The sequence below is a fragment of the Cheilinus undulatus genome, linkage group 6 (genome assembly GCF_018320785.1).
Source record: "Cheilinus undulatus linkage group 6, ASM1832078v1, whole genome shotgun sequence".
Classification (NCBI taxonomy): Eukaryota; Metazoa; Chordata; class Actinopteri; order Labriformes; family Labridae; genus Cheilinus; species Cheilinus undulatus.
In genome coordinates this window covers 52422261-52448854 of record NC_054870.1, presented here as the reverse complement: position 1 = coordinate 52448854, position 26594 = coordinate 52422261, and the positions used below count along the sequence as shown (strand labels likewise).

At 40.0% G+C, this 26594-nt stretch overlaps 1 protein-coding gene across 3 annotated transcripts in view; it reads left to right on the top strand.

Moving 5' to 3' along the window:
* srfb (serum response factor b) overlaps nucleotides 1-26594 on the top strand; it is a 69575-nt gene that overhangs the window by 32414 nt on the left and 10567 nt on the right. For 2 of the 3 annotated variants that reach the window (XM_041789182.1, XM_041789183.1), the window contains exons 3-5: nucleotides 19024-19264; nucleotides 25767-25934; nucleotides 26195-26305. In XM_041789182.1, the coding sequence (XP_041645116.1) occupies nucleotides 19024-19264; nucleotides 25767-25934; nucleotides 26195-26305 (520 nt within the window). The remainder of the gene's footprint in view (nucleotides 1-19023; nucleotides 19265-25766; nucleotides 25935-26194; nucleotides 26306-26594) is intronic. The other variant, XM_041789184.1, reaches the window with a different exon arrangement.

The following is a 26594-nucleotide window of genomic DNA, read 5'->3' as shown; positions in this document are numbered from 1 at the left end:
GGAGCTGAATAATTTTGAAAAATATATAATTGTGATGAATTAGATTCATATTGCAAATTGAATAGAAATTGATGTATTGAAGGGAATTATAATTTTTGTCATTCTCATAATTAATAAGAAAAATATACAAAAAAGTAAGATTATTGTTGACCATTCCAAAAAAAAGTCTGTGGATGATTGCATGATATATAATGCATAACATCTCTGCTGCAAAAAAAAAGTTTTAATCTGGTATTTTGACACAGATTTCAGGTTAAAGAAATATTGCACCTCCTGCGATTTGAAAATTGCAGCAGGCCATATTGCGATTTAATCTAATTTTCGATTAATTGCCCAGCCCCAGTTATAAGTGGCCGTAAGGGGTTAAATGAGGTAAAAAGGTGGTAATACCAGACGGTGATCCAGATCACTCCCAAAATCTAAAAAGTTCTTCCTTATGCCATTTCTGACATTTCCTGAAAATTTCATCAAAATCTGTCCATAACTTTTTGAGTTATGTTGCTAACAAACTAACAAACCCTGCCGATCACATAACCTCCTTGGCCTTGGCAGAGGTAAAAATCTCAAAGTGCTACAGGGTTAAAAACAAGATAAAAACAAATAAAAAAACAGATAAAACAAATAACAAATGGACAATGATAAAACAGCAGCAAGGTGAGTGTGAGTCAACAAAGTTCAGCCTCAAGCTTTTTTGAAGAGGTGGGTTTTTAGTCCTCGTTTAAAAGCATCAACAGTCTGTGGTGCCCTAAAAATGAGTTAACTGTTAAAATAAAAAAAGAGTTAACTGTCATAATAAAGGGTTAAATTTGGAAAAAAAGTGGGCAAAATTTGGCAAAAGGTGGCATAAATGTGTTGAAAGTGTCAAAATAGTGGCAAAAATGAGTTACAAGTGGCCTAAAAAGAGTAAATGTTGTGAAAATGGGCTAAAAGTGAGCCAAAAGTGATTAAGAAAAGGCAACATTGGGCAAAAAAGTGGTCAAACAAAGGCAAAAGTGGGCAAAAATTGGCAAAAAGATGAGATAAGATAAGACTTTATTGATCCCTGGAGGGGAAATTCTGGCATTGCAGCAACACAACCGGTAGTAAAAATACAATAGAATTGAACAAATAACTAAACAAAACTTAAATAAAAAATTAAATTAAATAAGGGACAGTACGTGTATACAATTTACTTTCCTTTCCAGGGATAGTAAACGAAGTGACATGTGTTTGTGTAAGTGAAATGGTACACTTGTTGGCAGCAAGTTATTTACAGAGAAGGTGGCATAAATGGGTTGAAAATGTCAAGAAGGTGGCAAAATAGATCACAAAGGGCAGAAAAGTTGCAAAAAAGGGTTAAAAGTGATGGCATAAAGGCCACACAATAGCAAAATTGGGTGAAAGTGGCAAAAGGTAGCAAAAATATGTTAAATGTGGCAAAAAGTTCCAAAAAAGTGGCAAAAATGGGTCAAAAGTAGTAATAAGAAGTGACAAAAATGCTAAAAAAAAATGCTGCAAAATGGTCAAAGTTATCAAAAGAAGTGGCAAAAATGGGTAGAAAAATTGGTTAACTTGGTTGAAAATAGCATAAATGAATAATTTCAACACCAGTTTCAACCCACTAATAGCTTGCCATGCTTCTCAGCTCTTAATGAGGTAACTGTTAGCCAGGATGCTAGCATCAATGCTACTGATCCAACACACTGACATCATCAGTAAGTCCCAAATGGGGAGGTCCCATTCTCTGGGTTTTTTCAGGGGTCTAGCCAGATCTGTGGGCAGCCCTGGTCACAGTACTTGCCATAAAGTTGTAGTAATAACAGCGTACAGATTCCCACGGCACACCTGGACTTGCCTTAAGGCACACTAGTGTGCCTTGCTACACCATTTTAGAACCACTGCCCTAGGCCCTGTTAAATCATCACAACAACATCCACCTCTTACTCTGCCATAAAGGTGTGAACTTTATTTTATCAACAGATTATTTTCACATGCTCCTGGTAAGATGCAAGGACATCCAGAGTATCGCCGGGGTTGTGTCAATCCTTACTCCCAACATCTATGCCTGTTTTCAGCCTCAGCTTTTGGCAAAAACATGCCAAAAGGTTCTGTACAGTACTGTATCAGCAGTATAAATCATGCAGGTATAGGTGGTTGCCACTCAGGGAGGCCCTGAACGTTTACCACCAGACTGCCTGATTCTCTTAGCTCTAACTGACTCAGCCTCTTTGACAGGAGAAAAAAAAAAAGGGTGTATATAACGTTCACGGCTAAAATGAGTTTGGAAATGTTAGATAAAAATCCAATATATCATCTCTAGATCAAAGCATGGGGTAAAGATTTGACAAGCTGTCTGTACGTTGGTCCAGTTTATTCTTACTAACGTGATAACTCAAGAAAATATTTTAACGATTTACTTTCAACTTTGCCAAACTGTCCAGATTTACTTAGGACTGATCTGATCTCACTTTGGAGGTCACAGGTCAAGGTCGCTGAGCCTCAGGTTCATCCCTTACTTGTGCATCAGTTTGGCCCCTAACTCAATGTAATTCAAAGTTGTTCTAAATGTGTCACTTACACATGAAAGAAATCAGCCAATCACACTTCTACAGACTCTAAGACCCCCCCCCCCCCCATTCCTACTCCAGCGTTGCACTTTGACTCTCTGGTGAACGTTAACCTCACAGAGGCGTTCATCCAACCACCAGGCGGTCCCTCTCGGTGTCGGAGCAGAGCTGTGACTGAAGTAGGTGACAGAGACACAGAGATAATAAGACGTTAATTTACAGATATCTGCTCTTATCTCAAACAGACTCAGAGAGAGAGAGAGAGGGGAGCGTGTTGGACGACTGTGTCAGAAGGAAGCAGAGTTACGTTATGTCACCCCCCCTCCCCTCTTTCCTCCCCCCTTATTTTACTGCAAGCAACTGGACAGGTCAGCTTCCATTGGCTGCACCTCCTCCTCTTGGGCTGCCTTGCCTTTTTTAGCAGTCCCAAATGGAGCTGCAAATTCCATGTTGCTGGCAGGGTGACAGACGGCGAGATGGGAGCCAGCAAATGGGAGATTAGACGAGGAGCAGGCTCCAGTAAACTGCACAATGGGCTCTCCAACCAACAGAGCACCGGGCCACCAGTTGTCACCTTCAATTTAGAATGATTAATCCCTGCTGAATAGGGCATCATTTGTGTCCTTCTCTCTTTAATTACTGCCTCATTTCCTCTTCTTTTAAAGCGGCTCCTCTGCCCGATGTGTGCGAGTGAACCAGGGCAGAGGAGGCCTTTATTCTTTACCATATATAGAACTCATGAGAGCCGGGAAATTTAGGGAACTTAGTGTATTAAAAGGACTTTAAAGAGACCAAACAAAGTGCTCAATTCTCCTGTGTAATGCTCTGCAAATATTCAAGGCTGATTGTGACTCACATGGTTCGTGTTTATTGATCTGTTGCCTGATTATTTTAAAATCAGGGTTTCTGTTGTCTTTATTCCTGAGGAAAGAGAATAAATATCCTGATTTTTCTCTATTTTTCTTGTAGAATAAATTACTGTCGAGTTATGTCGGCTGCTCTTCTTGGCTGTTTGATTCGAGTTCCCAGGATTCATTGCTGATTTCAGACGACTCAGCGCTCTTGCATGACTGTAAATTTTGTCGTTCTGGTTCCTCATTAAACTAAGTGCCTTGTTCCTCATGCAGGTCAGGCTGTGGTGAGATTTAAAGCAATCTGAAGAAGATTTGAATCAACATAAAAACTAGAGCTGTCACCTGAGGTTTATGTTTGACAGTGAAAGTACAGCGGTGCTTCAAGAAGAAGGGCTGGAGTTGTTTCTATGGTCATGTGATCGGTAGAAAACTGCTTTCCTGAAAGGTGTTAGAGCATGTTTGTGATCAACTTTGCATGTTAGAGCTAATTAACCCTTTACCTACTGAGTCTAAAAATGGCGATTTGGACATATTTTGTTATTATGGCTTTTAAAATAGTCAGGAAATGCCCTAAGTCTGAGAGCTTTGCTCCCTTTTCCCAGGAGTACTTGAACTTGACTTTTCAACATCTGGTTAATGATTATTGCACATTATATGGAATTGTCAGCAGTTTAAAAGAAGAAAAACACAAAAATGGATTTGTTTTTCATGGCTTTTATGAGAAGAAATTTTGTTATTGCTCATGAAGTTTTGATTTGACAATTTTAAAAATTAGTTCAAATGAAGGTGGAAAAATGCATTCTCAACATTCTCAGTAACATATCGTTATTGCACATGACAGACACGCACAAATGCCACTATCTAACGCTGTCTTTTGAAAACAAAACACCACTCTCGCTCGCTCTCCTTTTACTCTCTTCCTTCACTCTCCTTTCTCACTCGTCTTCTGACAAAGCTGCTGTTTTCGCTGTGCATGCCCACAATTCTCAGCTTTCCAATGCTGCTGGAATTTTTCTGATCGGACAAACTTTGACAGAGTTACGGTAGTAATACTGCAAACATATAAAACACAGTGCCGGCGCCGGCTCAGTAGGTAAAGGGTTAAATGCACAGGGTTCAAAATGATGCACAAAATAGTTAACACTTAAATGGAATATAGGAAACTATGCGTTCACATGTTGTAGAAAAACAGGAAATAAAAGCAAATACATCGTCACTTCTGTGGAAACACGGGAAGATCAGGGTTAACTGTGACAACTGGACTAAACCATGTATATATACCATGTATGAGCACTTTCTTACTCTTTATTAGTTTTAGTAACTGTACTGTACCTGAAGTAATATTTTTAAGAGAAAAAAAAGTGTGTTGGGTGAATAAAAGCTTTTTCTGTCTCATAGATAATTCATTAAAATATCTTAATAAGTTGTCAGTAGAACATACAAGTAAAAACTGATTTATGTTAGAGGATCAAACATAACGTTTTTTCCCGCTGGTCATTCAGAATGGCAGAGGTCACATCAGGGTGAGGATGGGGGGGTGGGGGTACCGAAATGAAGCACCTACATCTAGTTGTATCGTACCATGCTGGTACCAGGTTTCTGCACTCGTCCCTGCTCCTCAGACCCTCCAGTAACACAGAGGAGCTCCTCCTCACTGAGGAGGCCTAAATGATATTCGAGTAAAAGGATCAGAGACAGACTTTGGGAGGAAATGATGGGGCTGAATCTTTGGTTACAGAGACGATTGTGTGTCTGTAGGAATGTATTACACCACCCAGCTCTATGTTTACTATGCGCTGCCTTGACTCTGAGCTGTTTATAGACCCAACAGTCGATCAGGAGACACAGGGGGGTGGTCAAACAAAGACGGGTCCAGGTTCAAACCCGGATCATCAGCTCAGTCTGTGTCTGATCTGAAACAAAACCCAACGGCAGATCAGGGTCAGCTTTTTAGATCCTTAGAAAGCAAAATAATACTGAGTTGTACTACACAGTTTTAGCCATGGATTAATTAGTAAACCTGCATACTAACATGCACAGCAACAACATGCTAAACACAGACATTTTTTAACCTACTAACCTGCCTCTATTTACTTTTAGAAGTTGATGAAATGCCTGATAACAGCAGCAATCAATAAAAGGGGGAATATTATGCCATTCATTTAAGTTGTAACGCAAAAGTGAGGACACATTTAAAAGCTTACCTCACATGAAAATACCATCAAATATGGAGAGGCGGATGAAGAGCAGCAGGACACGACACGCCACTTTGGTACAATAAATAATCTGGACAATGGAGCTCTGCAAGTGTGCAGGACGTTTTTCTTTTCTTCAGGTTGTTCTCTCTGACTCTGTACCTGCCCATTTTAACGTGGATGTATGAGTTCAGACATTCTTTTAAACACTAAGACAAACAGGCCTGTGTCCACGGTGCTTTTCATGGCTGCAGCGCCCATTTTTAAATGAAAAGAACCGATGACCTTCCAGAGCTCATTGTTTTTGTCACTGTATTCTTGGTAGAATTATCTAGGGATGTTCCGATACCATTTTTTCCTTCCCGATATGATTCTGATACCAGAGCATTGGGTATTGGCTGATACCGAGTACAATCCAATACCGGTACAAACTTTCTAGACTGACTATGCTGTGGAAACCTGGCACATTATTTTAGCCCTAAAGTGAACTCAGACCATGGCTTAACAAATAGAATGGTAATGTGCCTCTCAGCGACACTAGAAGTTGTTTTTTACCTCTGCCAGGGAGGTTATGTGATTGGCAGGGTTTTTATTTAGTTAGTTTGTTAGTTAGTTTGTTTGTTAGCTACATAACTCAAAAAGTTGTGGATGGATTTTGATGAAATTCTCAGGAAGTGTCAGAAATGGCATAAGGAAGAACTGATTAGATCTTGGGACTGATCCGGATCACCGTCTGGATCCAGGAATTTTTTATAGGATTCTTTACTATTGGGAGATAGGGCTAATGGCATAGCTCTGCACTGTTACCACTTTACACCAGGAGATGGTGGACATGAGCAACTTCAATCCCAGCAGCATTTTTGGGTGTGTTTCTATTCAAAGTTTTGGAGTTTGTAGAGTTTGAAAGACACTTGCCCGGTCGAGGAGACGAGTCGTAGCGTAACAGAGAGAAAGACAGCAAATTGTAGTGAGTATACTCACAATGCTGGGAGGAATAGAGGAATATTCACCCTCTGCCATGACTTCCAGTTGTCCAGTGAGACCATGGGTGAGACTGTCAGTGCATCTGTTGGCACCGGCAGGCAATGCTTCAGTCCACCTGTAGCAAAGCCAATGCTTTGCCTCACCATGTTTCCACCCCACTGGGGAGGGAGTAATCAGGGACTACTGTGGTGGGGGGCACATGGGGACGGATCCAGGAATTTTTTAAAGGAGTCTTCACTATTGGGAGATAGGGCTAATGGCAGAGGTCTGCACTCTCCGAGTGCTTTTCTAGTTACAGATATATTGTAAGTTTTGCTGCTAAATATTACAGTAACTCACATTAACCTATCACCACTGTCAAGTCTCATTCATATTCATACATTAGAACTTTAAATATCGCCATCTGTTGGAATACAAGGCACACCACTTTACAGAGTTATCTGCACATTCTAGAATCTACAGTGCTCCATTTTTTTAAATTTAATGACAGCATTATTTCCATAAAATGTAAACAGCTGTGTAGTCTGTAAGAATGTGATATGATTACTACCATTACTGTACGCCCTGTCTCAGATTAAACCTTTTGTACATTAACAGAAACCAATAGAAAGAATGATTAGTCATTGAAGACTCTTTTATTATATTAACAGTCAATCATGACTTAAAAAGAAAGAACTTGAGCAAACTAAGGAACAATTCTCTCAAAATTCCCAGAAAACAAACAAAATAATACCCATAAGGTGTGCCAGCTAATTTGTGCAAAACCTTTTAGCCTCTTTAAAACAGTTTCAAGTGTGAAAAATCAAGTTAAATAGTAAACATTCAAAACTGAACAGTTACAACAAAATAGCAGCAGCTATTTGGCAAAGGTCCTGAGCTTTTTAAAAAGGCAGTGGTACACTTACGGTTTAAAACAAAGTAGTGCAACCACTTCGCTAAATCTTTGAATAATCAAAATTCTCAAAAAATAGAACCTCTTTATAAACTGCACATGTAACGTTTAAAGTATAAAATGTAGCGCAACATCAAGTTAAAAAGTAAACATCCAAAACTGAACAGTTATTACAAAATAACAGCAGTTACTTAGCTAAGGCCCTGAGCTTTTTTAAAGAGTAGTGGTACTCTTACAGTTTAAAAAAGTAGAAAAACAACTTAAATAAATCTTGCAATAAATAATTTCTTTAAGATAAAAAAAAACTGCAGACTCATTTTCTGCACAGAGCAACTTATTCATAAAAACAATAACATTGTAAAACAATCAAGTGAAGTTCTGGTATGGTCAGCTACAGATCACAGCATCAACTTATGCTCACGATTTCAACAGCAATGGAAAGTTCTTCCTCAAGAAGATGAGCGTTCCTGCTCTTTCTCCTCCAAGCCTGTTCCTCCTCCAGTCAACAATGTTGGAGGCTGTGCTGAATAGTCTTTCACTCTCCGCACTGGTAGAAGGAGCACTGAGAAATTTTGCAGCAGTGGCAGCCAGGGTGGGAAATCTGACTTTGTTGATGTCCCAGTAATGAAATGGGTTGCCTGAGTGCAGGAAAGTTTGCTCTGTCAGATACGCTTGGATCTGAACTTGTGCGCTACAGGTGCTTGCCCCCAACCCTCTTTGCGCTCCTGCAGGTTTTTCTCAAACAGGCTATTTAAGCTGCTGCTTGCTTGTGCCTCCCTGCGTGGTTCTTCTTCAGGGGGCTCCCTACCTGCTGCCTCTGACTCAGCTGTGGTACTTTTTATTGACGCCTGGGTCAACAGAGGCAACATTAAGCTTAAGTGGCAAGAATTGGTTTAAAAAGTGGCAAAAACAGGCCGACAAGTGGTGGAAAGAGTTTAAAACTGACAAAAATAAGTGTTAAATGGTAAAAATGCGTTGGAATTGGTGGGAAAATGATGAAAAGGGGTAGAAAGTTTGACAAAATTGGTGTGAAGTGGCAACATCGTAATTTGAAAGATATTCTCAGTTTTTGAGGGCAGCTGGAGACCCCCTCTCAGTGTCACACGCCCCCCAAGGTTGAGAACCACTGCTTTAGTTGACCTTCATGGTGGTGGTGTTGGGAGCAGGATTCTCCTCTTCTGTAGTATACTGGTATGTAAACATCACTGAAGCTGTTCTGACTGGGACGTCTCTGATTTTACTGATTTTAAAAGCATTCCTGTGCTGTAGAAGAGTCCAACAGGACAAACCTTACTCTTTAAATTAATACCTTTTATTTTCTGCTGTTGTCAGGTGATGTAAACGTGTCATTCTTGCAGAGATGGAGGATAAAATGCCCAGTGCTGCAGCTCCAGGTAGTGGTGGATAGTCCCTGCAACTGTCCTTAGCTCTTTTTGCCCTTCAGGGCTCTGCACCAGTCACATGACTGAAGCTTACGCCAGCAGAATTTTCCACTTTGATCAAATTCTAGTTGAGTTAAGCAATATTGATACCAAAGCAACAAACATAGACACCCAGTAGTGGGTCATTTCTTCTCAAAAATTGCAGGCAAACTTTTGCATGCTGGATGAAATTGCGCAAAACATGCTGATGTTCCCTGCCGTGTTTTTGTGCAGTTTAGATTGTGCAGCGTTTTCTTGTAGTTTTTGATGAATCATTTCCTGTCAAATCTACGGGTGTTCTAAATAATTGTAGTTCTTTAGTACTTTGGTACTTTATGATTCTTTAAATCATTAAAACACCAGACATTGTTTCAGTACACATTTTATGCTGAAGATTCTCTCTGCTGTGTTTAATTCAACATGTTTATGTGTGGACCGAGGGAAGAGTTGTCATTATTATTGTGGTTAAAGTTAATGGTGATCTAACATGAGCTAATGAAGTAAAGCTGGACTTCACTCGTCTCGTTTGGCGTCATTAGTAACAGCGGCTCAGATTCAGATGGCGTCCATCTCTCTACTTGTTGTCCTGCAGCCTCAGCTGGCGTGGAAAGAGTTAACCCCCCACCCTTAGAGGTGCTCAGGTTTCCCTCCAGCTGTCTGAACCCTCAGCTGTTTGTACTCCCGCCCCTCTCACCCCCGTCCCGTCCTGGAACTCACACAGGTCTGACTCTATGACAGACACAGAAACTTTCTGCCTGTTAGTTTCAAAGATTTTATCTGCAGTATGTAAAGTTTATTTTCTTATCGCTGACAGACGGATGAGAGCTTACTTCATGAACTTTCTCTCCAGCGTCTGATAAAAATGTCTGTACTTGTTTTATGGCCATATTCCAGTCTATAAAATATTCAAGATAAGAAATATTACAATATCTTTTGATCTGAGATTTTACACTAGTCAGACTGAGTTCATATCTGTCCATTCATTATTTAAACGTTAATTAGATTATTATTCTGTTAGGAATAGAAGCACAAACATAGATTAATATAACCAAAAATGGTGACAAAATAAATACAGAGGCAGAATATTTGAAATTAGAGGAAATGCAGGAAGTCAACATAACTTTATTAGTACTTTATTTAGGCCCTGTTTGCATTTTGCATTAGGAATGGGTGGAAATATATTAATAATAATCTATGACGAGTTATGATATGATGTTATGAATACCATAAGATGGGGGCTAAAAATCCAGTGTGGCCTAAAGCCAGACCCTCTAAAAGTGCTGCATGATTAATCTAATTGCAATTGTAATTGAGATGTCAGGATGTGCAATTACATAATTGCATAAAAAGCCACAGTTATCATAGTATTCAGTAGTAGTAAAATGCCTGCAGAAGGGTCTTTATGTTTACAACATTGCCATGTTTGCACATTGTAGAAGAACCTTTATTTTTCAAACTGTGCATTTTTTACTACTTAATATTTGGATGTTTTCAGTTGAGAACTTCTAAACTATCATTAGTCTACATTTTCCTTGTGAAAATGGCCTTTCTTACTGGGTAAATAAATAGTCTTCCAATCCACCAGCGCAGACTGAGCTTTTCCCTTCAATCTTGTTTGGATGTTGTGGATATTGATGCAGCAGCTGTTACTTTACCCAGAATCTAAACGTGTCTTAAATGACACCTTGCAGACAGCTGTGCGACACCTTGACTGTCAGAAACCTCACTGTGCTGAGCGACACGTCTGATAGGTGTTCACTAACTCGTTTCTGTGTGAATTTCCTCCGTTTTCTCTGTGGTTGAAAGGCCAGAGCAACTGTCAGCGTGTTTCCCCTCCCCCCTCCTCTGGACTGTTTAACTAAAGAGCTGGAGGACCTTGGACCGTCAGAAACCTTCAGCTGGACGGAGATGTGAGCAGCAGAGCAGCTAACGGAGCATTCAGCTCGGTGTACGTTTGTTTCTGTGGATCAGAGCGGCTTGTATAAGACGCCACCTGCTCCGCCATCTGCAACACCACCACAAGTTTACTCTCACACTTTCCCTGTTTGATCATGGAGGCTTTTAACCAGTCAGAAACATCAGAAATCTTTATGTTGGGTCAGTTCAGTGAGCTGCACTGATGGTTGTTCTGTGATATTCATATTTAAACACATAAAGAAGAGTCTGAGAGCTCGGCAGTGTTAACTTCATGTCTGTTAGTATGTTTGAAGGCCTTATCAGTGCTGGATCGTCCACCTCTCACCCATGTAATCAGTCACATATAAAAACCAACAAGAGAGAGAGAGAGAGGACAGCCCAGCAGGCTTCTGCACAGGCGCTCAGTAGGGCTGGGTATTTCCCACAGCCTCATGATATGATAAATATTACAGTATTTTAGACTTGAGTACCTTAATAAATCATAGGCATGTGCAAAAGCTTGGGCATGTAGGGTAGAACTGCAGGGCCCGACGAGCCACAAACACGAGAGAGGGGGAGTCAAGTTCAACGACACAAGGTCAAGGCCAAGGTCAAGCTTGACAGCGTCTCTTTTGTCCACATTTTTTCACCCCTAGTAATACACCCAACAACCGCCAGTGGTTAGTAGGCCCTTGGGGCATCCTCAGCTCTACCAGGGGTTCATGGCAACCTGCTTGGACGGTCCCCAAATTTTTCAGCCTGCATTGCCTAATGCTGGGCTTACACTGAAAGATTTTCACAGTCACAGACTAAAAAATGAAAGTCTCTAGTAAATTTTAGGAGTCTTACTGGAGTCACGGTGCGCTTCTGTCATCTCTATTGTTAAGTTTAAGGTGGTAATCTGTGCTGTTTTATATCAGTCTTTTAATAAACATGCTAGAGACCGGGGACCCCCACCGTACCTGAAGGTGGTTGAAGCATAGTCAAACACAGCCGTGCACATTCAAGAACAATCGTGCAAACCTACAGTCAAGGGTTTTTTTTAAATTTCAGGATAAATTTCCCCAAATTACCATGTTTATTATTTAAATCTGGACTCAATATATAAATCTTTACAAAAAGGGGTAAAATAAGCATTTTGAAATAATAATCTAAAAAGATTTGTTGTTTTTTTGGAAGGCATCTCACATCCCCCTCTGCGGGTCTCATGACTCCCTGGAGCAGTGATACTCAATGCGTGGCTCTTTTGTGATGATTTGTGCCTCTTTTATGTCTCAATTTGAAACAATATTCCCCCAGAAAACCTTAAATAAACGGAAAGTTTGACCTCAGAAATGATCCATTGCAAGTCACATTAATCAGTTTGATTCCCATGCTTATACAGTAGGCTTTAATTGTCAACTTTTAAATTTTTCTGTATATTTCTGTGTCCCTTATTTACATTTTTTTTTTGCCATTTTACTGCTTCAAACCCACTTTTGTCACTTCTTTTTGCCCATTTTTGCCCAGTTTTTGACTCTTTTATCCTGCGTTTTATTATTTGCATTTTTTCTCAATTTTTGCCACTTTTCCCCCATTTAACCTGCCTTTTGCCATTAAATGCCACTTTTCCCCCAAATTTTTGCCACTCTTTGCTGCCTTCTGCCCATTTTTGTCACTTTCCACTCATTTTTGGTCATGTTTTCACCACTTTTTGACCATTTTTGCCACCTGTTACTTATTTTTTGTCACTTCTCACCCAAAGTTTGCCACTTTCTGCTCTTTTTCTCCCCCATTTTTGTCACTTGTCAACCTGTATTTGGCATTTTATGCCAAACAGATTATTTTCCCGTACCCCTGGTAGTACACAAGGACATCCAGAACATGACTGGGGTCCCTACTGCCGATGGTGCCCTCAGGCAGCTTACACACCACATCTGCAGCCTTATTTTGGTGCAGATATACCTAAAAGTTCTGCACAGTGCTGTATATTGTTATTATTATGGATAGGGATGCAGAGATGCACAGGGTTAACATCATTATTGGCCCTTTCAGTTGATGAACATCAGCTTTTGGCAAATAATTTGTGCAAGAACAGATGTGAACAGAACAGATCTGTTTTGTTGTATCCATTAAGTGCTGGCATTATCCAACGGCTGATTTAGAGAAGAGCCTGCTGGACAAACTGGACGATCATGAAAAGCGGTTCTGCATCGGACATTGACTAAATTATTTAAAACCTAGGTATCGTCATCATCCCTAATTTTTACAGTCTGTGCATCTCTAACTGTGGATTTTTTTTTTGTTTCACAGCATTTGTACATAATTCATGAGTTACCTGTCTGAAGGTGTGAACCCTTGTCTACTGGATCCATATCTGAAGCCCAGCAGGATCCTGCAGGAATAAAGAGAACGTACAAACATGCTACTTTGCCTTTTCAAGGTTGATTTGCTTTCATTTGCTTCCTGTTTTGACATGATGTTGACATAGTGATTGGATAAACAGTGGGCTGTCTTTACATCATGTTTTATTTTGAAACTGACCAGATGATCTGTGCATTCCTGCGTCAGACTTCCTGTTTGGGTTGACCTGCAGAGTCAGACCTGGAAGAGTAAATAATAACTGTCAGAACTGGTTTCATGGTAGGGTCTCACTGTCAGTAGGAATAATAGTGATTTTGATTTTTGCCATAGTGGAGCAGCCCTGCTGTGAGCTGCTGTTGAACTTTCAGCCTCCATTCATACTTGATGGCTCTCTCTCTCTCTCACAGAAACCAACCCTGAGTCTCTCTGCTGTTGAATCAAACCCTCCAGAGAACACTGAAACCTGCATATAGAACCCAAACTCCGCCATGCTTTCTAACGTGTAGGCTCACCATTACGGATCATTAGTGTCATGTGCTCAGTGTTGGTAGAAGTGGGTGAAAACAGGCACGGTGGGTTTGGATGTTCTTTAGAACGCCCACCCAGCTCTCATCCTGCAGCCCACTCAGCTTCACATCCTGCGCTCTGCTCAATGAACGTTCCCGTTTGTGTGAGTGAAGCTGCGTCTCACCTCCTCATCTTCTGTTTGTTTTCACCACGGCGGTTTCTACGACGATTTACTCCGACGTCAGCACGGTTAGAGTCAGGATTTTAGGATAAAAACTCAACAAGAGAGCAGAGGTGGTGTTTGGGCTCATCTTCATTTTTGTAGAAACCAGATGAGTGTAAAAGAAAGAAAGGATTTTCATTTTTTGGTTAATTACTGATTGTTTTTGGATCAAGGTTAGCAGTTTTTCTTCTTTTCACCTTCCTTCTCTCCTCCTCTTCCTCCTTTTATATGTTTTCATCTTTGTTCTCCTTCGTCATCCATCATTTTGCTTTTTTCTTCTTTCTTGTTTTTTGTTCTTCCTTCCCTCGTTCTTCATCTACTTCCTTCTTAATAGTCCTTCCTCTTCTACCTTTTTTAGGTGGCTTTCTTTTTCGTCTGTTCTGGTTATTGGTCTTCCTTTCTTCTTCATCCCTCCATTTTCTTCCTTATCAGTTTTAATTTTTCAATTAAAATTTGCTGAACAGATTAGTTACTGCCAAAGCAGTGTAAAAATTTTAAAAATGCATTAAATATTTGCACATAATATACATTTACATATTACAATTCCACAATTAATCAATGTGTAATGAAAAAAAATTGATTAACTAGATAAAACAATAAGACCATATGCATTCTTTCTTTGTATGTTTGTGGGGTTACTCTTCTCTCTCATTCCTTTTCATCCAGTTTTCTTCTTTTACGTTCTTTGTTGTTTTTCTTCTCCCTTGCCTCATTCTTGCTCTTCCACCTCTCTTCATCCGTCTCCCTCTTCTTCTTCCTTCTCTCGTGTCCTTTTCATTCTTTCCCCTTCTGTTTAGTTATTGTTCTTCCTCCACCTTTCTCCACCTTTCTTCCACCTTCTTCTCCTTTTTTGTTGCTGTTATTCTCATTCCCCCTGTTCTTCCTCTGCTTCCTCTTTTCTTCTTTTCTTAATAGAACCTCACGTTGCTCGTCCTTTTCCTGCAGCTCCGGTTCCAGAAGTCAAATTCAACATTCAAATTTTTACAAAATCCTTTATACATCACTTTTAATACATGAACCAAACTAACCAGCTACCTGAACTCTTATCACTATAAAACAGTGATATTCAATGCATGGCTCTTTTATGATGATTTGTAGTTCTTCTATGTTTTTATCTGAAATTTTTTCACCTAACCTGACTTAAATAAACTTAAAAAAGGTCAACTTTGACCTCAGAAACTATCCATTGCAAGCTACATAAATCAGTTTGTTTCCCACTCGTGTGCAGCTGGCATTAATTGTCAACCTTAATTTTCTTTGTCTGTATATTTCCATTGTCCTTAAATTCAAATTTTTCCCCCTTTTTTGTATTTTGCCACTGTTAATCAATTTTTCTGCTTTTTAAGCACATTTTGTAACTTCTTTCTGCCACTTTTGACCCATTTTTGCAACCTTTATCCTATTTTTGGCCCTTTTCCTTTTTACCAGTTTCTGGGAACTGTGGTGTTATTAAAAAAGAATTATATATAAATGATCTCTTCTTCTCTTTCTTGCCTCTTTTCTTGTTTTTTTTTTCCTTCTTCTTCCGTTTTTCCAGCTCAGAATGAGTCAGTCGTGCTACTTTTCTTACCTTAAACATGTGCAGATTTTTTATGAGCACTGGTTTAACCAAACATCTCACCTGCAACTTTAGGAAACCTTAAAACTAGGGCTGGGCAATTAATTGCAAATTAGATTTAATTGCAATATGGTATGCCGCAATTTTCAACTCGCAGACAGTACAATATTCCTTTAACCTTGAACGTGTCAAAATATCAGTTTGATACAATCTTTTTTTATGCTTTATACCAGTGTTACTCAACCCTGCTCAACCAAAGAGCCAATTTGTTGAAAAAATACCTTTGCAAGAGCCACAATCTAAGAGGTGAAAAGTGGCAAAAACAGCTTGCAGTGGCAATAACAATAAGTTAAAGATGGCAAAAATTGTCAATTAGAAACAAAAATGGGTGAAAAGGGGCGAAAATGGGGAGGAAAAGTGGAAAAAAGGTCAGAGAGTAGCAAAAATGGGTGAGAAGTGAGAAAAAGTGAGTTATAGTTGGCATAAAATGGTCCAAAAGTGGCAAAACCATGAAAAAAATGGGTGAAACGTGACTAAAATGGGCAAAATGCAGTCAAGACTGGCTAAAATCGGCAACAACTAGGAAAAAAGTGGTATTTAATGACAATAAGTAGCTTGAATGGGTGAAAATGCAAAGAAAAAAGGGTGAAAAGGGGCAAAAATGGGATAAAAGTGGCAAAAAAATGGGTAAAATGTTGCAAAAGAGTGTCAAAATGGGCAAAAAAATAAGGGAAAAGGTAGTATTAAATGGCAATAGATAGCCCTAATAGGCAAAAATGGGATGAAAAAGGGAAAAAAGTGGCAAAAATGGGCAAAATAGTAGGAAAAAAGTGGTTTTCAATCGCAAATGGGTGAAAAGTAAAAAAATGGGTGAAAAAGTAAAGAAACATTTCCCTTTTTTTTAAGGTTTTCTGGGGGAATAATATTTAAAAGTAAGTGAGTATCACTGCTTTATACATTATTTAAACCTTCAAGTACCTCTTTTATTTCATTTTATTTTTTTTACAAAAATCTTACTTTTCTTGCTCATGCATTTATTTTTCTTTATCAAAATGAGATGAATATGAGAAATGATCGTCCCCTTCAATAAAGCAATTGATATCAAATTTGCTTTAGTAGCCAAAAATCACAGAAAGACATTTTTTTTTCTAAATTTAGCCCTAGTTTAAACTTATCTAATATGGTACTTGTTATAACAAAGAATGATTTTTTGTTATGTTTGTTAAACAACAGAAAAACTGAGGAACCTCAATAATAGCATTTCAAATCACAATTGCAATATTGCAGGAAAAAATTGCAATTAGATTATTTTTGCAAATCATTCAGCCCTACTTAAAACTGTGCAGTCAAGAAATGACAATCCTGTTTCATCAGATAGACAAACTCACCCCCAGCACCCATGTGAAATTAATCCAGTACTAACCCCTCAATGATCAAACTGGTGGTGGTACAAACTTCTTCTTCTACCCTTCTCTGCCGTCTGCTCTCCGCTTTTAGCATTCTTATTCCAGTGAATGCAAAAACAACATCTAAAGTTTCTTTATGTGGACAACTGAAACAACAGCATTAATGAGGCTTTTCCTCCTCCAGCACAAAGATCAGGATAATGAGCCAAAGGACGCTTTTGTATTTGTAGTTTTTTTCAGGGATCAATGGATGTTTGACAGAAAGCAGAGGTGGTTTAATGGACTCAGGAAAAACAACATTAGAAAGGTAGAAACCAGGCTGAGATCCTAATAATTAAATCTGTATGTTTACTCAGCGCTGCAGGGAGAGTTTAATAGAATGATTCTTCATTTTAAAATGAACCAGTTGCATTATCTTTAGTCAGGTAAAAGAAAAGCTGTGGTTATACTCTAAGTATTTTATTTTTAAAAAGCAATACAAAGGTTCTAGACCAGTGGTTCTCGAACTTTTTTTGCCCAAGGCACACATAAGGTTAAGCCAAACTCTCATGGCACACCAAATTTAAATGTATACAAAACAGAATTTTTAGATAATGTTACATTCAAGGTGGCCTATAAGGGGGGATATAGGGGAGCGCTTTCTGGAGCCCAGCCAACTGGGGAGATGGCAAAATTGGGCAAAAGTGGCAAAACAAAGTCAGAAATGGGTGAAAATCGGTAAGAAAGTGGCCAAACAATGGGTTAAAATTGGCAAGAAGTTGTTGTAAGAGTCAAAATAGTGGCAAAAATGGGTTACAAGTGGGCTAAAAGGATTAAATGTTGTAAAAAGATGGAAAAAAATGTGTTGAAAGTGATAAAAAAAGGGCAAAATTGGGCAAGAAAGTGGTCAAACAAGGGCAAAAGTGGCAAAAATTGGCAAAAGGCGGCAAAATAGATCACAAGTGGCAGAAAAGTGGCACAAAAGGTTAAAGTCACTAAAAGGAGGTATTAAGTGGTTAAAAGTGATGAGAAGAAATGGCAACAATTGGGGAAATTTGGGTAAAAAGTGGCTAGGAGGTTGCAAAAATTGGTTAAATGTGGCAAAAAATCCCCCAAAAATGGCAAAAATGCCAAAAAAAAAAAGCAGCAAAATGCTTAAAGATGTCAAAAGAAGTGGCAAAATGGGTAGAAAATTGGTTAACTTGGTTGAAAATAGCATGAATTAATAATTTCAACATCTATTCCAACCCAATAATAGCTCACCATGCTTTTCAGCTCTTAATGAGGTAGGCTAACTGTTAGCCAGCATGCTAGCACCACTGCTACTGATCCAACACACATGCACTGATATCAATAAATCCCAACGGGGGAGGTCCATCTCTGGGTTTTTTCAGGGGTCGAACCAGATCTGTGGGCCGGCCTGGTTACAGTACTTGCCATAAAGTTATAGTAATAACGTATGGTACAGATTCCCACGGCACACCTGGACCTGCCTTACGGCACACTAGTGCCCTGCCACACCATTTGAGAGCCACTGTTCTAGAGACATGAAATCATGTTATGATGCTGCTCCAAAATCCATCAAGGTGAAGATAGAAATTTGCATACATTTTTTAAATTTTGTGCTTAGAAACAAGTGCTGCAGCTAAGTAAAGCAACAGCTGTTTAACCTGAAATAGCCGCTTCAGAGTCGATCTAACAGTATGACAACTTTCAGCGGGGAGAATGGTGTATAGAGCATCCTGGTTGTCTGCTTTCAGCACTATGTAACTAGCAGTGGGCCACACTTCTCACAAGGCATCTGTATGGTTTTACAGCATCAGTTCACACAGCAGCTTTCAGCTCAGAAGAAGCCATTTAGGCTGTTTCAGCTCTGTTTGATACAGTGGTGCGGTTTCTCTCCACTAGTTCTTATGTGCATGGTTAATTAGTGCTAAAAAAGAAAACAACCATAACCGTCTGACTCCTAACATTCACATAACCGTAGAAAACAGGCATATACTTGCATTTTCTTTGGCTGAGTTTCTAAGTATGCGTTTAAATTTTTGTGGTACATCTGCATGGAAACTTGGCTCCTGGCTGCAGCTAATCGATAAAGCTGGTTGAACAAGATTCAACATGTTGGCTTCATGAAACAGTCGCTTGTTCCTCATTAGAACCCATTTCTAAGTGAGTTCCCCCCCACGCCCCCCTCTCATAGTTTTTTTTCTTTCCATCAGGACACACTGAAGCCGACGTTCACGGTCGCCAGCCTCCCCGGCACCACGAGCGCCGCCCAGTCCACTGTGCCCACCACCTCCACCACCATGCAGGTGAGCAGCGGAGCCTCGTTTCCCATCACCAACTACCTGGCACCGGCCTCGGGCAGCAGCAACGTCAGTGCCAATGGTACCGTCCTGAAGACCGCCGGGGCGTCTGCGGGGGTCATGCAGCTTCCTGGCGGCTTCACCTTCATGCCCGGTACGTAGGGGACTAAAGCATCCAGGTCTCTGTTTCTGATCTTAATTATTCTTCTTTGCTTTGTTTCCATCCTGAATCTAAATGGCTCTTCTTCTTCTTCTTTAGGGCCTTTATGTTCCGTTAACGTCACGCTGTTGTCTGCATATTAGCTGATTAGAATTTGAATGACCCGAGCCGACATCTGAGCGAGGTCGAGGCTCTTTTTTTAAATGTTTACATCACAGCAGCTCTTCACAGTCACCAACACTCAGCACCCTCGGGTCTAACAAAGCCCCTCGTATCCGGGGAGTCGGGTTTGTTGGCGCCCAGCCCTTCCTTTGATTGTCTCTCTGGGATGGGAATAATTAGGTGAGACGGACACAATAGAGCCGGCGATGAGGGCTGATGAACACGGCCTGTAATTAGTCATGAATATTCAATGAGGATGGGTGGCTTGTGCTGAAATGATAATGGAGGCGTCAGAGCTTTGGTCCTGAACTAGACATGACCCTTCATTAAAGGGACTGGCTCTGAAGCACGAGGGAGCTCTACCACACAGACGACGGGGAGAGGGAGCTGATTTAGGGTCCCTGAAGTGTTTCTAAATTAGCTTCATTAAACTTCCTCTTCACTGAAGATTTGTTCAGATATACTGAGGCTCCTTCTGAGAGTCTCTGAGCGTGGTCTGTGGACGCCAAGAGGTCAAAACACCCTAAAGACCAACAAAATATTTAGATTTCTCAATTATTAAAATAAAATGAACTGATCTTAAAGGCTCAGCGCTATTAGACGTCTGTGGAGAAAAATATTGACAGAGTTGTCTTAAAATAAGTAAAGACACGCTGCTCACCTCTGCACACCTCCACAGATGACTTCTTGTTTTGGATTTAGGAGTTTTTACCATTAAAAGTTTACTCCATAGGATGAATTTAAAAAATAAGGTTTGGGTTTCAGGGATGAATTTCACATAATATGAAAAAATCTTGCAAAAAAAAAAAAAAAATCAGGATCAAATTCTTTTAATAATTGATTTAGATCTAATAATTTTGCCATTTTAATTATGCAGCTCTAAAATCTATTTAACTTATACAATCTTCAAAAATGAGTTGTTATGACCGGCTTAGGTGGTCACAACAAAGAAGGGAGTCACCATGGCAAAGTTTTTAAACAAGTCTTTATTTTTCCAACCAAACCAAATTAGACCAAATTAAACATTTAAATCAAACAATTCTCCAATTAAACCAAATCAGGCCCAATTAAACCAAATTAGACCAAGTCAAATAATCAAATTAGGCAGTTTACTATTAAACTGAATTAAACCAAACTGAAGAGTCTGAAAAGCCAAATTACACCAAATTAGACCAAATTATTTAAAGTTACTTCAAATTAGACCAAATTAAATGTTTACAGCATTAAGTGTGTCAGTCAGTAGAGTCAGTAGTGTGGGATGTGCCTGAGTGAAGATAATGTGTGTAAATGTTGTAAAATGCAAACTTAACTAAAGCTCAACCTAATCTAACATAACTAAACCAGAGTGTGGTATACCTGTGGAGGCCAGGTCAGAGAGAGAGCGAATGTGGGACTGCAGGAGCTTAAATAACCTCAATATTACTCTAATCAATGAGCTGCACTCACAGACACAGGCTGGAGACACTCAGGCTGACAGTACCAAACATCACATGAAGTCATGGACATCACAGTGTGATCTTTAATTTTCATGCATGAAATGAATTCCACCACGAATGTCTGAAAAACGTTAATAGACCATAACTTAGGAATAAATTATAGCTGTAAATATTTGCAAAAAGACAGAAACGTGTTCTGATTTTGAAATTAGAGATACAATATGTGGAATTTGAGCACTGAAATATCTGTTTTGATTTAAAAAGTAATCACTTCTATAATATAACGATTTTTAAATTGAGGTCTTACAGTGTGAATCTGACATGCCAGATAGACTTTCCCATTTAACAGTTGCATGAATAAATTTCACATTCATCTGGGAAAACTCCCATACAAAGTGTTTGAAAAGGGCGGGACTTTTCAGAACATTCTCAGAAGGTGATTGGACAAATGTTCCGTCAGATTCATAATCGGCCAATCAGAGCAACCAGACAAAATGAGGTGGAGACTTGCACAGCTCCAACCTGAGCTCTACAGGCTAGCACTGCTGTAGGCTGAGCTTGTCGGGGCTAAAATTCATGCTGAAGCCAGTCGATAGACGTGCATAGCTCCTCTTGGCTTCTCTGCTAAGAGAAGCTTTTAGTGTGGCACTTTTCTTTTAACCCTCTAAACCCTGCTGGATCGGCAATCCCAAGCGGTAGCGCATTTGTGGTTTTTAATATATTAGTTACCATGAGACAGATCTCTATGGAGCAGTGAGACTCAACGTGTGGCTCATCTGTGATGATTTGTGGCTCTTTGATGCCTTTATTTGAATCATTATTCCCTAAAAAACCTTAAAAAGGAAAATTTGACCTCAGAAATTATCCATTGCAAGTTACATTAATCAGTTTGTTTCCCACACACAGTAGGCTTTAATTGTCAAACTAAACTGTCAAGTACTATTTTTTGTCTGCATATTTCCATTGCCCTTATTTGCAGTTTGTTGCTACTTTAATTCTATTTTTATGCTTTTAGCATATTTTTGCCACTTTTATCCTGCTTTTTGCATTTTTTTGCCCCTTTTTTCGACTTTTTTTTGCCATTTTTTGCCCATCTAAGCTGCCTTTTGCAATGAAATGCCACTAATTTCCCATTTTGCCACTTAATCATGTTTTTTGCCCATTTTTCCCACCTTTTTTCTTATTTCTGCCCATTTTAGTCACTTTTCGCTCATTTTTCTCCATATTTTTGCCACTTTTGAACCACTTGTGCTACCTTTGACTAATGTTTTTGCCACTTTTGACCCATTTTTGCCACTTTCTGACTTTTTTTTGGCTGCTCTTCTCCCAGTGTTTGCTGCTTTAAGCCAATTTTTGCCACTTCTTTATGTCACTGTTCTCTCCTTTTTGACACTTCTATCCTGCTTTTTGCAATTTTTGCCCCTTTTTGCCACTCCTCCCCATTTGAGCTGCATTTTGCAATTAAATGCCACTTTTCTGCCAATTTTTCCCACCTTTTTTCTAATATTTGCCAATTTAAGCCACTCTTCACTCATTTTTCTCCTTATTTTTTCAACTTTTGGACCATTTTTTCCACCTGTAACTAATGTTTTTGCCACTTTTGACCCATTTTTGCCACTTTCTGCCCTTTTTTGCTTTTTTTCTCCCAGCGTTTGCCGCTTTAAGCCCTTTTTGCCGCTTCTTTCTGTCAATTTTTCTCTTTTTTGACAATTTTATCCTGCTTTTCGCAATTTTTTGCCCCTTTTTGCCACTCCTTACCCATTTAAGCTGCCTTTTGCAATTAATTGCCACTTTTTGCCCATTTTTCCCACCTTTTTTTCATTTTTTTCCCATTGTAGTCACTTTTCACTCATTTTTTTGCAATGTTTTTGCCACTTTTAACTCATTATTTGGTCACTTCCCACCCATTTTTGCCACTTTTCTCCTAGTGTTTGCAACTTTCTGAACATTTTTGCCACTTTTAACTTATTTTAATTGCTGCTTTTCACCACTTAGATTGTGGCTCTTGCAAATGTATTTTTTAACAGCTTGGCTCTTTGGTTGAGCAGGGTTGAGTAACACAGCTATAGAGTAAATTGTAATGCGAAGCTTACCTTTTTGTCGATCTACAGACGGCTCCTGGTGTTTATATTCCTTCTAGAAAATTTTTAAAACAAGTGCAATTGTGTGATTAGCCAGAGCTTTGATGCTACAGATTTATAATGTTTTTATGATACAGAGAAAGACTGTATAAAGTAGTGGGCGGAGCCTGAGAAACATCAGCCATTTGGTTACTGAAGAAGGTTTCTGATAACTTTGGAAAGCAGGTGGATTGTCCGGATTCTACGTCTGTCATCAGGCAGATCCATCTGGCAGAGCTCCAGTCTGAAACAACTGTGATGGTGTGAGAACAGACCTGACCAATCAGAGTCATGGGGCAGTGTCTGTGGGTGGGGTTTAGTTGTACTGCATGCTGGTAGAAATGGCATCAGTGGAGTTTTTAGCTTGGATGTAGCTATAGTAAAGCATCAGTTTGACCAAAACTGGACATCTTTTATTAAAATAAGAGCAAATAAACACACTGAAGATTTTCATGGAGGAAAAATGTTTGTGCTCTTCTTCTGAGAGTTTAATTTACCAGCTGGCACCAATAGTAGTTAGCAGAGATAGCGGCTACTGTGGCTAGTTCACTCTGCTGCTGTGCATGCCCAGTATATCGTGCTTTAATGCTCTGATTGGCCGGAGACAGACAGACGGTGACTAAATCACCCTGTGAGAATTTTCTTTTCCAAACTCTCTCAGTGGAAGATTGGCCTGATGGTTGGGAGACAGATCTCATTCAACAGATGTATGAAACAGTGTGAATGGTGTCAGGTTAGGCCTTTCAGTCCAATCCACATAAGCCACCGTACTGAAAATGCTGTCTGAGACTGGCTTTAGATCAACCTAGAACAGACGAGGCGGGTCTGAAGCCTCCTGACCAACAGTTACAACATGATGGCTTGTCATATCATCCACGCCCCTAATTCTGCATAACCTCACCAAACCAAAACAGACGAGTTATTGAAGATTAACACGTTACTTCTGCCTCTGGTTCGTCTACTGTTATCTTCAGTGGTGCTTTAAGGTTTGGCAGTAAAACTGGCGTTTGGTTGTAGTGGTTTGGCGTCTGTCTGCGGTCAGAAACAGCTGAAGGGACAACTAACAGCATCCACTAAAAGGTTGTCTACGTTTTTCTAACTGACAGCTGAAGGAGGCCATAAAGTGTCCCTGTCCCTCCTCCTTCCTCTTTCTCTTCCTTTGACACGCTCCTCTCTCTCGTTCCCCCGCTCTCTTCTGCTCGCCTATCTCCTCCCTCCCTCCTCTTCACCACCTGTCTGGCACATAGCAGCAGTGCCAGGTGGAACAACACACCCTCCTACACTGAACGCTCCTCAGCTGACAGCTTGACGGGGCCGGCCCTCCCCAACGCAGCAACTGTCTGCGGAGAGCGTGTGACCCGCCGAGAAAGAGCCAGGCTCTGACGTCTGAAAAGATCCGCCACTTTAACGGGAAAGTCAGACGTGATGCAGTGTTTACAGAAGCACACAGTATTTCAAATGTCACTCAACTTAAATGCTGTTTGTTAAATATGTACGATCATATTTTAAGGTTCTTTCAGTCTGGACAAACTTCAGTTCCAAAAAAGTTGGGACACTTTGTAAAATGTGAATAAAAACAGAATACAGTGATTTGTAGATCTTTTAAAACTACATTCAACTGTGAATACAGCACAAAGACAGTATATGCAAACATTCCTGATTTCCTACATGCAACACATTCTAAAAAAGTTGGGACAGGAGCAAGAAAAGACAGTAAATATTTTTGAATGCTCAAAAATGCCTGGAACATTCCACAGGTAAGTAGATTATTAGTAACAGGTTAAAGATGTCCTGTTTTCTATTGCAAATTCACTGTTTTTGGACTTACAGTCCCCTTACTCATCATAACAATAATAAACGTATTTAAAAAAGCACTATAGGTGTTTAATCATCATATGTGCTCTCAGTCAGGGAGCTGATATTAATGTTTATTTTGTTAATTTGCTGGTTGACAGCTGATGCCATGATGAGACGTTGGTCGTCAGTGTATGGCTCTTCCTACTGAAGGTGTCCAGCCTTTTTTAGGCTGGCACTGATATTGAGGTACAGCCAGGTTTTGGAGCAGCATATGCTTCCATCCAGATGACGTCTTTTTTAGAGATATTCCTTACTTGTATCAGCAAAACGATGCAGAGCCACAATCTACAGGAGTTACAACAGCCTGGCTTCACAGAACAAGAAGCCAGGCCTAGAATGGCCTATATGCAATCCAGACCTGTCTCCAGTCAAAAATGTATGAATTATCAGCTTTACACCAAGCAAGAATGGGAAAACATTCCACCTGTAATACTTCGACATTTAGGTCTCAGTCTGCAGATGCTTACAGGGTGTTTTTAGAAGAAAAGATGGTGGAACACACTGGTAAATATGCTCCTGTCCCAACTTTTTAAAAACACATTGCTGTCAACAATTTCAAAATATGTGTCATTTCCAAAAACAACCACGTTTATCAGATTAAACAGAAAAAATCTTGTCTTTGTGCAGTATTCAGTTGAATGTAAGATGAAAAGGCTTTGTAAATGGCTGTCTTCTGCATAAATTCACATTTTTAACAACGTCCCAACTTTTTTGTAACTGTGGTTTGTATTCCCAATAAAGGTCCTTCACTCTCTATAATGCTTGGGAATGAAAGCACCACTGATTCTTCCTTCCAGCCTTTGATTTTATCAGCCAGTGATGGGTTTAGAGAATGAACCCTGTCGTTGATTTTTCAGCCTCTTCTATCTTTCTGCCTTCAGTCTTACCCCCCCTGCCTTCTGTATGTATGTGCCCCTGCAGCAGGCACTCCTCTCCCCCCTGGCACCCCCACCATTCCTCTGAGCCAGCTGCAGCAGCACTCCCTGACCCTCCAGGGCCAGCACGGTCCGGCCCTGGCAGCCGCCGCCCCGCAGCCTCAGCAGGGACAGCAGGCCGTGTTCCGCTTTCCCGCTGCTGTCTCCCTCACAGGTGACCCGCTCTGCACGCTCTGCACCACTCTGCTTACACTGAATGCAGTCATATCACAGAGCTGCTGCTGCTAACGCTGCTAATGCTACTTCTGCTGTCACTAATAACACGCATCTAAAGCTGGAAGAACTACTGCACTTACTCTTCTTTAATCAATATGACTATACCTGCTGCACTCCCATCACTCCTGCTCTGACTGCTGCTACCTCTGTGAGGGGTTCATGACTCACTGCAGTGGCTGTGTACATGTGTGCCTACAGGTCCAGGGGTTCCCCAGCAACTCCAGGCCATCCAGGTCCATCCCAACACCCAGCCCACCTCCAACAGCGACAGCAGCCCAGAGATCTCCCACACCTCCACCAACTCCACTGGTATGTCAAATCTCATGTCAGTTTTCGCTGTGTTGTCAAGCCCAGAACTTCAGACCAAAGATTTGTAATGCAAATAAACTGTTTAAGAATGGTATTATACTGCAGAAATATGAAATTAAACAAGATTATAGATTTCTAATGCATATTGATGTGTTAGAACCCCTTTTCCCCCCTAAAGCAAACCAGTGACAGAAAAATATATTTTATATATATTTTAAAGTGTCTCTGTTCTCATGTAGTTTTAAGTTTCATGTCTCTTGCTGAAGGTGTTTCAAGCTGCAACTGACTA